This window comes from Phoca vitulina, unplaced genomic scaffold (genome assembly GCF_004348235.1).
Source record: "Phoca vitulina isolate PV1807 unplaced genomic scaffold, GSC_HSeal_1.0 scaffold22, whole genome shotgun sequence".
Classification (NCBI taxonomy): Eukaryota; Metazoa; Chordata; class Mammalia; order Carnivora; family Phocidae; genus Phoca; species Phoca vitulina.
The window spans coordinates 16,465,359-16,481,196 of NW_022589725.1; the positions used below are offsets into that span (position 1 = coordinate 16,465,359).

General features: G+C 39.0%; 1 protein-coding gene across 1 annotated transcript in view; it reads left to right on the forward strand.

The window, feature by feature from the left end:
• The window catches only part of ATRN (attractin), a 163,197-nt gene that overhangs the window by 70,141 nt on the left and 77,218 nt on the right, over positions 1–15,838 (forward strand). The window contains exons 7-11 of the mRNA XM_032420030.1: positions 2,340–2,430; positions 3,336–3,579; positions 4,529–4,712; positions 5,740–5,894; positions 8,962–9,046. Of these exons, the coding sequence (XP_032275921.1) occupies positions 2,340–2,430; positions 3,336–3,579; positions 4,529–4,712; positions 5,740–5,894; positions 8,962–9,046 (759 nt within the window). The remainder of the gene's footprint in view (positions 1–2,339; positions 2,431–3,335; positions 3,580–4,528; positions 4,713–5,739; positions 5,895–8,961; positions 9,047–15,838) is intronic.

The following is a 15,838-nucleotide window of genomic DNA, read 5'->3' on the forward strand; positions in this document are numbered from 1 at the left end:
GTTAATTGGGACCTGCCAGTGCCTTAGTGTCTCTGACAAGCTCTTGAGCTAGAGCTGACCTGTCATTGACTAGGAGGAGCAAAATGCATTAAGATACAGATTGAGCACCCTCCATGTCACTTGAAAGAGAAGGGGATTAAATCATCTAGAGATTTGGGCTCCCCCTTTCCTCTCTTTTGAGCTTAGAGAGACAGGCTTCTGGCTTGAACATTAGGCGTATTATGTGTTTTCAGAAGCCATGCTAGTCCTCAGGAAAGACCTTCTGCAGCCAGAGCTCCATAAAAGTATTGCAGTGGTACGTAGTCCATTTTGTAAAGACGTTACCCTGTTTGGATTTTAGTTATTTCTACCTAAGTAAAATATAATATTGTGACTTTAAAAATTAGTGAGAGAGAAAGAAGAAAGGAGGGAGAGAAAGGGAGGAGGAGAGAAAATGAGAGTGACTGAGAGTTCTTCAGGCTTCCAAACAGAAAAGCAAACCACATAAAAACAGGAAAAATCAGACTGGCTTTGGGCTTCTCCATCGTAGCATTCACTATCCGTATTATTCAGGGGAGCAGCATCTGCAAAGTTCTGAAGGCAAGAAAGGATGGCCCAAGATATTATACCCAGCCAAAATGTCATTCAGCTGTAAAGCTAGCAAGCAGATATTCTTAAACACCAGAGAATTTAGGGAAAGGAGCCATTTATGAGCTCCACAAGAAAATAACCACTCAGCAGCAAAATCCAGCCAATTAAGAAGTAAAGACTCAAGGAGAAGTTGTAGTAAGAGGATGGTGAGGAGATTGCTTCAGCTAAAAAAGAGGTCCCGTACTAAAGAATTATGGAATCACAGTTATAGAGTGGAATGTATTGCAGACCTGGACAGTGTAAAAATTACATAACAAAAATTGGGAGAAGAAATGGGAGGAAATGTGTGTGCTAAGGTTTTCAACTTTCAAGGCAGGAAGTTAGTGGATTCTGTCTAAAATTAATTTTGTATGTAACTTAAAAAACTAAAGTGAATCCAACTTCTAAATAATTTTTCATGTGTTTTTAAAAATGTGGAATATTCAAATAATACATAAAATAATAGCTGGTATTAATGTAGTATTCATATTCAGTAAATGTCACCATTTTGTTTTAGATCATGTGTAAAATATTTAAGACAAAAGGAAAGGTTTAGAGAAGAATAATGAATATTAATGCATACACCACCTAGGTTAGGAAATAAGACATTGCTAATATAATTAAAAACCCCTGCATGCCTCCTCCCCAGTCTCAAAGATAACCAATATCCTGATTTTGTGGTGTCGTTTGTTCACATACGTATCTTTACACTTTTAATATATATGAACATATATTAGAATTAATAAATTTTCTGTTTTCAGTCATTACAGAAACAGTATTCTGCAGTTTGATTTTTTAGCTTAACATTGTTTTGAGATTTATGTTGAGAATGTATTGAGTGTATTTTTCACTGTATAATTCTATTATACAGATATACTACAATTTATTAATCCATTTTCTATTGATGGACATTTATTTGTATCCTTTTTTGCTTTTTATGTCGATAAAACTTTCTTACATCTTCTTAAAACATTACATAATAATGTTTTTCATCATATAAAACTTGGATTATTCAGGAAAACTTATAGAAAATAACATTTATTTAAAGTAGAACAGTAGCATTGGTTTCCCTTTGATTTCTTTTTTCTATTAAATTATATACAAATTAACACTATTAAAAGTATCTATAGCATGATCCCCTTTGTATAAATATATATTGTCAGTGTATTCTTCTGTTTGTATATATGCATCGAAAAATGTCTGGAATGATGTTTACTAAATGTTCGTATTTTAAAAGTCTTTAAGTGAATTCATTGTATAATTGAAATGCCAAATGATATTCTAGCTTTCTTGAACATATGACTTTAAAAAAATCAATTAGGTAAAGAAAAGGAAAAGTTAGGAGTTTTCTTTTACTTAATCATCATTCCTTTTTCAGTACCTGTCTTCAATTTCAAATGACTAAATGAAGGAGAAGTTATGGCAGTAAATGTCCCTTCAGTATAACACAACTTGCAAGTGATTAAGACTGTATGTAGAAAAGGTTTTCAGGAAGCATAGAAACTTCCAGTAGATTTTTTTTTTCCTCGTCCCAGGGTTGTGCAGCCCAGCCCCCCTTCCCAAGTTCTGATATGCCCCATGGACCCAGCTGTTAAGTTTGTTTGTTTGCAGAGCTGCCTCATTGCATTGCTTGTTCAGTGAGCATCTCCAAACTGCATGATATCAAATAGAAGAATATAAGATACTCTGCTTTGTCATTTGGGTGAAAATATGATCTGTTCGTTTTGTAGGTATGACCTTGCTTCTAGGGAGTGGCTTACCCTGAACCGTTCCGTGAACAGTGTGGTTGTCAGATACGGCCATTCTTTAGCATTATACAAGGTAAAGTGTCTCCCTTCTGTACCAAGCTAGAAACTCCAGTCTTCCACACATGCCTTATTATATTATGTAGTTGAAAAGGTACGTAGTGTTGGGGTTTTGTCTCTAATCTTTTTTATTGTGGTAAAAAACACATAACGTAAAATTTACTATCTTAACCATTTTTAAGTGTACAGTTCAGTGGTATTAAATACATTCATAATGGGCAACTGTCATTACCATTCATCTCTGTAACTCTTTTCATTTTGTAAAAATATAACTCTATGCCTATGAAACAGTAACTCCCCATATCCTTCCTCCCCTCCAGCCCCTGACAACCACCATTCTACTCTCTGTCTCTCTAATTTTGACTTCAGTTTTGGGTTTTAGTTAGGGAGAAACTTTCTGTTTTTTTGGGGGGGGTGTATACAGTTGGCTAAGTTGTAAGTGGAAATTAAAGTTGAAACCAGTTTGACCTGCGAGATTTTAATGGATTCAGTTGTACTGGGATATTATGATTGTAGTACTAAATGGTTAAAAATTAATACTGTGTAAATCAGCTTTTATGTTAATTAGCAAGTTTAGCCAAGAATAGCCACATTGCAATATAACTGAATAATCACTTTCATTTCCTTGTTTTTGTGGTTTACGGGAGGATGAGGGAACTCTTCAACTTTATTTTTCCAAGCCATTTTATACCGTGAGACATCTCATATGAGGAAGTCCAAGAACAGTGGCAAAGTGTTGGAGATACAGAATATGATGTTTTATTTTATGTTGTTCCTTTCATTCTTTTCCTAATAATTCACTAAAAGGTGTATTTCACTAGCACTTCTTAAGCTAAGAATAACATCGAGGTTTTGAACTTCTCTTTCTCAAGTTTGATGCTTTTGATTTTTTTAGAATTTTGTTTGCATTTTTTTCCCTAGGATAAAATTTACATGTATGGAGGAAAAATTGATTCAACAGGGAATGTGACCAATGAATTGAGAGTGTTCCATATTCATAACGAGTCATGGGTATTGTTGACCCCTAAAGCCAAGGAGCAGTATGCAGTGGTCGGGCACTCGGCGCACATTGTCACATTGAAAACTGGCCGAGTGGTCATGCTGGTCATCTTTGGTCATTGCCCTCTCTATGGATATATAAGCAATGTACAGGAATATGACTTGGGTAGGTGTATTTTTTCTAGTGGATCCTTTTTGAATGTCAAATTTAAAACCTTTACCCTTATTATTATGGCTGTTTAACAAGATTCCACCTAACCTTGACCCCAGTACTTTATCTTGAAATGCGGTTAATGTTGATGTGTTACCAGTGAAATTCAGATGATTGCTGCTGCTATGTAGTATATATTTGTTACCATCAATTTGGTGAGGAGCTAAGGACGACACTAAATGCTTTTGGTGTTGAAAATAAATAAATAGGGGCACCTGGGTGGTTCAGTCGTTAAGCCTTCGGCTCAGGTCATGATCCCAGGGTCCTGGGATCGAGCCCCAACATCGGGCTCCCTGCTCCGAGGGAAGCCTGCTTCTCCCTCTCCCGCTTCCCGTGCTTGTGTTCCCTCTCTCGCTGTGTCTCTCTTGGTCAAATAAATAAATAAAATCTTTTAAAAAAAAATAAATAAATAAAAATGATTTGGAACAACAGATACTCTGAAGAAAAAAGTTTAGACGACCCTTTAGAGATTGGTTTAATGGACTGTGATTTCCCCTTAATGTGTGATATTTCCGTTGGTTAAATTTTATTATATCTGTTGTGGTGGTATGGGAGCACCACCTCTAATTGATAGTTTGAGAAAGTAGGTCCATAAAGTACATCTGTGTATTGGTCACTGAAGGTCTCGGGGTATTAAGTGTTCAATTGAGGGAAATCTGAGTCTTTTAAATTTAATGTAATTATTTTCCTACATGGTATAGTAGAACGTCAGAACGTTTTAACAGATTGATGTTTGGCCACCTGGCTTTGTTACAAGTTTTAGATGGCCTTCTTTTAAAAATAAAAAGATAAAAGAAATTTATACGTATCAAGCCTCCTGAAATCTCTTATTTTAAACCAATTGGTCATTTTAAGTATTAGGAGGAGCCTGCAATATTTGCTTTTAACTGTTTTCCTCTTCCAGCTAAGAACACATGGAGTATATTACAAACTAACGGTGCCCTTGTCCAAGGGGGCTATGGTCATAGCAGTGTCTATGACCACAGGACCAACGCCCTGTATGTTCATGGGGGCTACAAGGCTTTCAGCGCCAATAAATACCGGCTCGCAGATGATCTCTACAGATACGATGTGGACACCCAGATGTGGTGGGTGCTTTTTCTTGAGCTTTTACTCTAAGGTGTGAATTCTAGCAATTGTCAGGAAAATATTGGGCCATATTTTTGTTTTCAGGCCTAACAGGTAATTCTCTTCAGCATTGTTGGTAGAGAAATTGGGAAAGAAGCAGAAGGTAATAATGTAGCTAGTATTCATTTTGTAGCCTTATTCTGTAATTTTGTAGTAGATTGATTAGAAAATGCTTGATATTTTTTGACTATTTTTTCAATTTTCATAAACTCAGTACCTCTATAAAATTTTAGCTCTTCAAAACCCTGAGGAATAAATTGTTCTACAAAGCTGTAATGTATGCACATTGCTGTAATTAAGTAAAACATACCCATTTTTTAACCTTTTCTTGATGACTAAAGTGTCATCATTGGGGTTAGTTACTGGCATGAAATCCTCAAACAGAGGTGGTCTCAGGACCTGAATTAGAACTCTCCTCCCTCTGCTATAAACTGAACTATATATAAAGTGTGATAATTTTAATAAATGTAAAACAAATTTGAGTTATGAAATAATGTCATTATATAAAGCAATGATTTCTCTTCTTTCTTTTTGTATTTCCTTACATATTTGAGACCATGCTCTGGGATACCCTTTTACATTCTGTCTGTCATTTTTAGTGGCTGGGTAAATACTCTGTCATGTGGGCGTACTGAGCTGGGGCAGTTAGAAGTTCTGGTTTCTAGTTGTTGTCTTATTATTAAAGCATTGTATTATAAGCTTTTGTCTGTATTTGATGTGATTTCTACCCAGAAACGAAGTACAGGGTCATATGAGGTAGGAACAGTTTTAAGACTTTTAATATGTTTTGTCAAAATTCTCACAGGCCTTAAGATTTTACGTATTTATTTATTGTTGAGAAAGTTATTTATATATAGGGAAAAATCTAGAAGTATTTGCACATTTGGATCTGAAGTTAAGAAAATGGTTGTGTTTGCATTAGCAGATAGATGATAAATATTCTAAAAAACTAACCTTGTATTTATTATCTTTAAATAAACTCAAAAGGACCATTCTTAAGGACAGCCGATTTTTCCGTTACTTACACACAGCTGTGATAGTGAGTGGAACCATGCTGGTGTTTGGAGGAAACACGCACAATGACACATCCATGAGCCATGGTGCCAAATGCTTCTCTTCGGATTTTATGGCTTATGACATTGGTAAGTTTCCTAAAGCCATTTTAGTTTCAAGAATCTTTTTTGTCTATGAGCAACATTTTCTTCTTTTGAGAGAGAGCAGGAGCCGGGAATGGAGGGGCAGAGGGAGGGGAAAGAGAGAGTATCTTAAGGAGGCTCCACACCCAGCACAGAGCGCAGTGCAGGGCTCGATCTCATGACCCTGTGATCATGACCCTTGCCAAAATCAAGAGTCGGATGCTTAACCAACTGTGCCACCCAGGTGCCCCTGTAAGCAGCATTTTAAAAGAAACTGAAAATATCGCTAGTTGGAAGTGTCAGGCCATTTGAAAGAGGTCCAAATGGTATTTTTTATATTCATGTGACAAATACTATACATCTGTTTAAAAAAAAAAAGCATTCTATATTGAGTTCTTGTTTATATTTCTTATTTAAGTTTTTAATATATTTTTCTATATTAAGTTCTATTAAGTGAAATCACTCCCATTAATTGGTTGAATGTTAATTTTTGAGGGTGAGTTAGGGCGACCAACTGCTCTTCTGTGTTACAAACAAATGCCTTATGTAATAGTCTTATGTAGGGGGCGCCTGGGTGGCTCAGTTGGTTAAGCGTCTGCCTTCGGCTCAGGTCATGAACCGGGGGTCCTGGGATGGAGCCCCACGTCGGGCTCCCTGCTCAGCGGGGAGCCTGCTTCTCCCTGTCCCTCTGTCTGCCGCTCTGCCTGCTTGTGCGCTCTGTCAAATAAATAAATAAAATCTTTAAGAAAAATAGTCTTATGTAGTTGTGACCACCAGCATTGTGTTAAGTTGGTTTAACTAACAGCTTTATCGCATTCCCTAAAAAATTGGTTTTACACATTTTTGAAGTCTACTTTGATATGGAATTTAAACATTTTTTGGAGTGGTAATATACTTGACCAGAAGAGGGCAGTATTTGTTCATGCAAAACAAATCCTAGAAATTCTCTTGTGTTAAGTATCATCAGATGTTCTTTTTTAGCAAACATACGTGTGCCAGCCACTGACCTTGGGGATTGTAAGATGAGTAAATTACAGTGCCTGCCCTCACAGTGGGGGAGGGAGAAAGCTGAGCAGACAATATAATTGCAATTCAGGGTGTTACTTGCTCTGAGAGGAATATATGAGAGCATCTATGGGCATGCCTTAACTCAAGAGCAAAAGGGTTATGATCAGGGGAATCCTTCTTGAATAGGTCCTGGGTCCCGAGGAAGTCAGCGAGGTGAAGTTAGGCAGCACTTCCCACATGAAGGAAGCCCATGTACATGGAGACACAGAGGCAAAAAGAGACCCTGCCACGTGCTTGGGGCCTCTTGAGTAGTTTTGGCTGTTATCAGCTGCGCATCGGGGAGGAATGGCTTCTGGCAGAACTAGAGAAGCAAAGAGCTAGCAGACTAGTCAGATCTTGAGAGACCTGTTACATCATGCTAAGGAATTTGGGCTTTTTGAAGAATCTTACAGAAGAGCTGATGGAGTCGTATTTGTGTCTTAAGAAGATCTCTTTGTGGCATTGTGGTGAGTAGTTGGGAAGGGGCAAGATAGGAGTTTGGAGGCTGTTGCAAAATCCCGAGGAGGGTTGGAACCAAGGCTGTTGAAGTGGCAGTGAGGTTAAAGAGAGAGGTGGGTTTGAGAACTGCTGGGAACTTGGGGATTGTTGGGATGTGTTTTGAGAGAGGCGGACACATTCTTATTGCCAGGTACCTGGTGGTGTTTTGTCAAAACCGTGGTAGACGGTGCTTTTTACCAAGGCTGGAAGTAGAAGGAGAGGGACTAGGTTGGGAGGAAGGGAGTAAAATGGGTTTGGGGGCATGTTCAGCTGGAGATGACCATGGGACCGAGGCATACGGAAGTCAGTGGGAAGCCCAAAGCAGGGGTGAGCCTCTACGGAGCATGTATCATCAGGAATGAGCAGAGAGCCAGAGAACGGATGGGTAAAAAGTCTGCGGGAGAGTGGAGACTGTGCAAGCATGTTGGAGAAGCAGGAGGAACATGAGGCAAGATCGGTGACCTGTGAGAGAGCAGTTACCAGTGGCTGCAGGGGACTTAAGGAAAACAAGGCCTGGAGAGCCTTTTGGATTTAGCAACAGTGATGTCGTTTGTTAGCCTCTAGACAGGAAGGAGTAATCCAGATTGCAGTCATGTAAGGTGAGATGTACACCATGAAGGTTGACTGTTTTAGTAAAAAAAAAAAAAAAGAAAAGAAAAAAAAACCCTCTTCTCTGTGAAGGGAAGAGAAGGCATAGTTGAGTGCCTCCTTGAGCACATGTAAAAGCCAGGTGGGACAAGAGGAAGGAGCTCCTGCCACCTTGTGGTTTTAGGGAGAGAAGCAAGGTGGGTGGGCAGGAAGCTATGAGAGTTGATGGCCTCTTCTCCATGTGAAGACCAAGGAATCTAGGTTGGGGAGGAGGAAGTGAAAGCTGTTGTTGTTAAGGTTGAATAAAGGTCTGGATTGAATAGAAGAGTGTTTGCTTAGTGAGCGTGAATGTCTGAGTGTTTCAGAGAGCGAGTATGAGTGAGGTTGGCAGGGTTTTGGGGTGTCAATTAGATTAAGGTCCAGAAGAGAATTGCTAGCATGGGTCAGAACAAAGGAAAATCAGTAGATCCTAGGGGTTCTAGGAAAGGACTTGAAGTTTGAATTTTTTTTTTATTTTTATTTTTCATTTTTCACCTGTATTTTCCTGTTTTAGCTGCTGAGTTTGGGCAAATCAACATGGAGTGGAAAATAATTACAGAATGCACATATTTTACTTACATAAGTTTTGAAAAATATAAAATTTACCTGTTAAGAAGCGTGCTAGTGGGTAAAATTGATGGGCAACAGAATGAGTGATGTGAGTGTCATGGATGTTGGATGCATTCATGAATTAGAATTGCCGTATCGTCCTACCCTTCTTCCATGCCCTGCTGTTCTGCTCTTGCCGTATTTTACCTCAGAAATAATGGTGTGATTAAGAAAAACCAAGAGATACATTTTACGAGGTTGTGCTTGTCACAGTCTTCTCCCCAAAGAAGATGCCATTTCCCACTGATTAGGAAGAGCGGTTCCGTCTGAAATGTATTTTTCTTGCTCCTAGCTTGTGACCGCTGGTCAGTGCTTCCCAGACCTGATCTCCACCATGATGTCAACAGATTTGGCCATTCAGCAGTCTTACACAACAGGTACTTAACTGAAGAAGCGCTTGTCCCTTTTCTCTTGTGTTTAAAATGTAAGCAAAGTTGAACATGAAGAAGTGGAATTGGACTTAACGTATTATTGGCGGGATCCCTTCAGCCTATTAGTTTGTCACAGAATTATGTAGGTCTGAATTTCCTGATTTCTATTTAAAATGTCTGATGTGGGGCACCTGGGTGGCTCAGTCGTTAAGGGTCTGCTCTCGGCTCAGGTCATGATCCCAGGGTCCTGGGATCGAGTCCCATGTTGGGCTCCCTGCTTGGTGGGAAGCCTGCTTCTTCCTCTCCCACTCCCCCTGCTTGTGTTCCTGCTCTCACTATCTCTCTCTCTCTGTCAAATAAATAAAATCTTTTTTAAAAAAATTTTAAAAAAATGTCTGATGTGGATTTGAATTACTTCTGATGCCAAGTTTGTTAGCACGCGGGAGTATGCTATGTTTGGTGCTGTCTGAATGCATGGGACAACAGTTCTGTGCAGTTACTGTCTTATGTCCCCCGCTGGTCACTGTTGTTTGCAGTACTTGGGTTGTCAGGTTTCTTATCACTGCATCTGAGTGGTAAGGAGGGATTAAAAAAAAGGAGAGAGGACACTTCGGATGGGAGATAGGATAGAGGAACAGAGGTGGGGAGATTGTGAAGCTTCAAACAGATAAATCTGCAGTCTTTGGATATTCTGAAGTCTGTACTGCATTTCATTGCATCACTCAAAAATGCCTGGCCTGAGCTAAATAAATCTGCCCCTGGAGAAGGGGGATCCAGAATGGACACTCTGCCCATTCCTCACAGTGTGCTTTAAAGATTTGTGATTTGTTGGGGAACCTGGCTGCCTCAGTCGGTGGAGCATCCAGTTCTTGACCCCAGGGTTGTGATCTTGAGCCCCACATTGGGTGTAGAGGTTACTTAAAAATAAAATCTTAAGGGGCGCCTGGGTGGCTCAGTCGTTAAGCGTCTGCCTTCGGCTCAGGTCATGATCCCAGGGCCCTGGGATCGAGTCCCACATCAGGCTCCCTGCTCGGCAGGAAGCCTGCTTCTCCCTCTCCCACTCCCTCTGCTTGTGTTCCTGCTCTCGCTGTCTCTCTCTGTCAAATAAATAAATAAAATCTTTAAAAAAAAAAAAAATTTAAAAAAAATAAAATAAAATCTTAAAAAAAAAAAATAAAGATTGGTGATTTGTTAAACAGCCTAATCATGTTCTTAATTTTTCCCATTTTGTTTCAGCTGTTATGAGCATTGTCTGTTTCTCCTCCTAAAATTCTGAGCCTTATCGATCCGGAAACTACTTAAGTGCGACAACACCTACATTATGTTAGCATTCCTTGGCTTTCAAAATTTCTGTTGTTATGATGCAAGATGAGATGAAGACCTGGGATTAGAAAAGATGAGCCAGCAGCATGTCTTGCCGATGTCATGAAGGAAGAATTGACAAAATTCAGATAGTTAGATATTGGGAAAAGGTGACAACTTTTTAAAGTAATCACTCAGCTGCAATTTAGTGATGAACGTGGTTTTCCTGTGAGAACATGGGAGAGTACAGACTGACACCCTTACTTATTTGAAGTGTCGTTTTAATTGTAGGCTGATCCTTCCTCAGTGAGGAATACCCTGACGTTTTCTAGTGAGTCCCTCTTGATGCTTTCATCTGAAAAGCAGTGGGGCTGTTTTGTCATTACCTTGGGCGCCTGGCCTCTGCTTTATTCATCTTTGTGCCCATGGTTCTCCTAGCACAGTATTTAGCACATCATAGATATTCTCTAAATTGTAGCAGCTCTTAGCCTGACTTATAATAATGTTTTCATTTCTGTGTAATTCCAGTGGTGTATTTGGGCCTATCTGTGAATCATCCGTGTGTACGGGGCAGGGTTGGAGGGGGCAGCCGATGACAAGAGAGGCCATGGCTAGTTTCATTTTGTGAAAGAATTTACTGGGAGAGAAACTTTGGTATCATTTCTTCTTATTCCAAGTGGTGGTTTTCTTAGACCGTCAGCAGCTTTGGGTCGGCCATACCTCAATTTCGTTGCTCTCCTTGTGGTTTTTGTGAGGGAGGTGGGGTGAGGAGCTGGCCGTGAGGCACTGGGGCTGCGAAGAAGCAGCTATTCCTTTCACTTGCCTGCTCCAGGCCTTTTTGAAGGGTTCTTCGTACCTCACATAGCCCACGTGTGACCAGATGGATTCAGAATTGCTGAAAACACCAGCTGTCCTGGGGGGGTGGTGGTGGAGCTTATTTGGTTTAAGCAGCAGATTGACGAGTTGAATCCAGACTGCTAAAAAAATGTGATACTAAACCAATAGTGAGATTAGAAATTCAGTGACCATTTTTGGTCCCTGAAATGTGTCCATTTTTAGATATAGTATATAACACATACTTAGCCACAAAAGTCTTTATGCGTCTAGTAAGTTAGTCTTGTGTTAATTTGAAGGAAATTGAGGCAAGTGAGAGTGAATTTCTCGATGCCTCACTGTGGGTTAGTTCTAAACTTCCTGGCAGATCATAGGATCTCAGAGTTGGAAGAGATCTGAAGTCATCTGCTCAAAACTTCCACTTAACTGCAGTCACCCCCTTTAAACATGTCCAGGGTTGGAAAACCCACCTAAGAAGGAAGCTGCTTCCTTTTCTGTAGACACCTGTCATTAGCAGGTTCTCCTTTATATTATCTGGAATCCACTTCTCTGTCTCTTCTGCCAAATGATCTTGTTTCTGTTCTTCAGATTTTTGCCAGAGGTTATTATGTTTAAGGATAGCGTTGTGTCTCTGGTCTATGTAGCCTCCAGCCTAACTCTTTCTTCAGGTTCTAATCTGGCACGGTGGTTGGCAGGATTGAGGATGTCCCAGCAAATGTCACACGAGAGGCACAGACACACGCGTATGTGGTGGATATGGCCCAGTGTACCCTGTGAGACCAACTGCATCATTTGCTGGCATTGGCCTCCCACAGTAGCATTTTAAGAACTTTCCCTGGAGCTACTACGCAATTGCTTTTGTTTTGAATATGTGTGATTCTGCATATAGGGCCTGTTAACAGCTTTACTGAAGTAGAGTTGATACACACAACAGATTGAATATACTTACAGCGTATACTTTGATAACTTGACGTGAGTATACACTTGTGAAATGATCACCATGATTGAGATAACGTATCCATTACCCACAAAATGTCCTTGTTCAAAAATGTCCTGTCTATATTCATGAGGGATATTGCTCCGTAGTTTTGTGGGGTTTTTTTATGATATATTTGTCTGATTAATATTGGACAGAATAAATTAGGAAGTATTCTTTCCCCCTCTAGTTCCTGGAAAGACTTGTAAAGGATTGGTATTACACTTGACATGTTTGATGTTTGGTAGAATTCATCTGGGCCTAGACTTTTCTTTGTGGAAAGATTTTAAAATTGTGAATTCAGTCTTTACTTGTGATAGGTTTATCTGTTCAGATTTTCTATTTCTTGCCAAGCAGTTTTTTTAGATTTTTTTTTGATTGTGATAAAATTTTCATAATGTAAGGTTTACCATCTTAATCATTTTGACGTGTGGGTTTAATAGCACACATTGTGTGCAATCATCACTGCCATTCATCTCCTCAATTTTTTTCATCACACAAAACTGAAACTTTCTACCCATTAAACATTAACTTCCCATTCTGCCCTGCCCCCATCCTTCGGCAACCAGCACACTACTTCCTGTCTCTATGAGGTTGACTACTTCAGGTACCTTTAGCTGGAATCATACAGTATTTGTCCTCTTGTGGCTGGCTTATTTCACTTAGCATAATATCCTCAAGGTTCATTCATCCATGTTGTAGCAGGTGTCAGAATTTCTTTCCTTTAAGGCCGAATAATACTCTCATATACGTATACCACATTTTGTTTATCTATTCTTCTGTCAGTAGATACTTGGTTTGCTTCTACCTTTTGCCTATTGCAAATAATGCTGCTATAAACATGGATGTACAAATATCTATTTGAGTCCTAGCTTTTGGTTCTCTTGGTTATATACCCAGAAGTGGAATTTCTAGATCATACTGTAGTTCTGTTTTTAAATTTTTTGAGGAACTAGATAGTTCCGATAATCAGTCTTGCTAGGAATTTGTTTCATTTAAGTTGTCTAATTTGTTGGTATAAAAGTTCCTGTTTCTTCATATGCTTTTTAATTTCTGTAAGGTCAATAATGATGTCCCTTCTTCATGCCTCATTTTGTTAATTTATCTTCTGTCTTTGTTTTTGGTCAGTCTAGCTAAAGGGTTGTCAATTTTACTGATCTTGTCAAAGAACAAATTTCTGATTTCATTTTTCTCTATTATTTTTCTGTATATATTTTATTGTTTCTTCTTGATATTATTTTCTCCCTTCTGATTGCTTTGGGTTTAGTTTGCTTTTCCTTTCTAAAGGTGGAAGCATGGGCGCCAGGGTGGCTCAGTCGTTAAGCATCTGCCTTCGGCTCAGGTCATGATCCCAGGGTCCTGGGATGGAGCCCTGCATCGGGCTCCCTGCTCCGCGGGAAGCCTGCTTTTCCCTCTCCCACTCCCCCTGCTGTGTTCCCTCTCTCGCTGTGTCTCTCTCTGTCAAATAAATAAATAAATAAATAAATAAATAAATAAAAATCTTCAAAAAAAAATAAATAAAGGTGGAAGCTTAGGTTATTGATTTTAGATTCTTTTTTTTCTAATATATGTGTTTAAAGCTGTAAGTTTGTCTCTAAGTACTACTTTAATCCCAACCCATAAATTTTGAAATGGCATATTTTTGTTTTCATTTAGTTAAAAGTATTTTCTAATTTTCCTTGTGATTTCTTCTTTAACCCATAGGTTATTCAGAATATGTTGTTTATTTTTCAAGTATTTGTGGAGTTCACAGATTTGCTACCTGTTGATTTATGATTTAATTCCATTTTGGTGATCAGAGAACATACTTTGAATATTTCCTTTCCTAAAAAAACAAAAACAACACTTACTGAGTTGTTGTTTTTTTTTATGGCCTAGCATATATGGTCTCCCCGGGAGAATGTTCTATGTGCCCTTGAAAAGAATATGTGTGCTGCTCTGTTTAGGTGGAGTGTTCCACAGATGCCAGTAGGTCAAATTGGTTGATAATGTCGTTCAAGTTTTGTGTATCCTTGTTGATTTTATGCCTAGTTGTTCTCTTATTAGGAATGAGATATTAAAGTCTTCAACTATTATTGTTACTTTACTATTTTTCATAAGGCAGACCTGACAGCAAAGAATTTTCTTAGTCTTTGTTTATCTGGGGAGGTCTTTATTTCAGTTTCATTTTTGAAGGATAATTTTATTGGATAGAGAATTCTTATTTGACAAATTTTTTTTTCTTTCCATCACTTTCAGTATCTTATTCCTCTGCCTTCTGGCTTCCATTGTGTCTTAGCCATTAATATTAATGTGATTCTCTTGTATGTGAAGAGTTATCCTACTTTTGTTGCTTTTAAGAATTTCTCTTTGTTTTGGGCTTCAGCAGTTTTTGATTATAATGTGTGTGAACGTGGATCTTTTTGTGATTGTTCTACTTGGAGTTTGTTGAGCTCTGTGGATGGATGTATAGATTAATCCTTTTCATCAAATTTGGGGAGTTTTCAAATATTAATTCTTTAAGTATGTTTTCTGCTCTCTCTCACTTCTTTCCTCTGGGACTCCCATTATGCTTATGTTGGATACTTGACAGTGTCCTGCAAGTCTCTGAAGCTCTTTTCATTTTCTTTGATATTTTTTCATTTCTTTTCTTCAGATTATACAATCACTATTGATGTGTCTTTAAGTTCACTGTTTCTTTCCTCTGCCAGTTCAAGTCTCCTGAGTCCCTCTAGTGAATTTTTCATTTCACTTATTGTACTTTACAACTCCAGAATTTCCTTTTAATTATTCCTTATCATTTATGTTTCTTTATTGATAGTCTTTACTTATTGAGTCATTGATATCCTATTTTGACTTAATTCTTCAGACATAGTTTTCTTGGAATATATTTGTAATAGCTGATTTGAAGCCTTTGTCTTTTGAGTCCAACATGTGGGTCCCCTCAAAGACTGTTCTGCTTCCTCTGTTTGGTTCACACTTTTTTGGTTTTTTGGTTTTGTTTTTGTTTTTTTAAGATTTATTTATTTATTTATTTATTTATTTATTTGAGAGAGAGAGCACGAGCAAGGGGGTGGTGTGGAGGGAGAAGCAGACTCCCCGCTGAGCAGGGAGCTCAATGCATGGCTCAATCCCAGGACCCTGGGATCATCACCTGAGCCGAAGGCAGATGCTTAACCGACTGAGCCACCCAGGCTCCCCTGTATTTCTTGTAACATTTTGTTGAAAACCAAGCTTTTTAGGTAATAATCAGATGTGGATTCTGATTCCCCCACCATCACCACTGGGGGTTGTTGTTACTGTTTGTTTAGTGTCTTGCCTAGACTAATTCTAGAGTCTGTCTCCCCAGTGTACCACTGCTGATTTTTTCTGCCTAGTTGTTTTTTTCTTGTTTTTATTTTTAAACCTGACTTCCTAGGGATTACCTCTAAAGAGTCCTAGTCTTTTTTTTGAGGGGTAAGGGAAAGAATGGTTTTTAGATATCACAGCCTAAGTACTAGTCATATCTATTGCTACTAGGTTGGTCAAAGTTTCTAGCCCTTTTAAGAAGATATGTTAAAGAGGGGTGCCTGGGTGGCTCAGTCGGTTAAGCATCTGCCTTCGGCTCAGGTCATGATCCCAGGGTCCCAGGATTGAGCCCCGCATCCGACTCCTTGCTCGGCGGGGAGCCTGCTTCTCCCTCTCCCTCTCCCTCTGCCCCTCTCCCC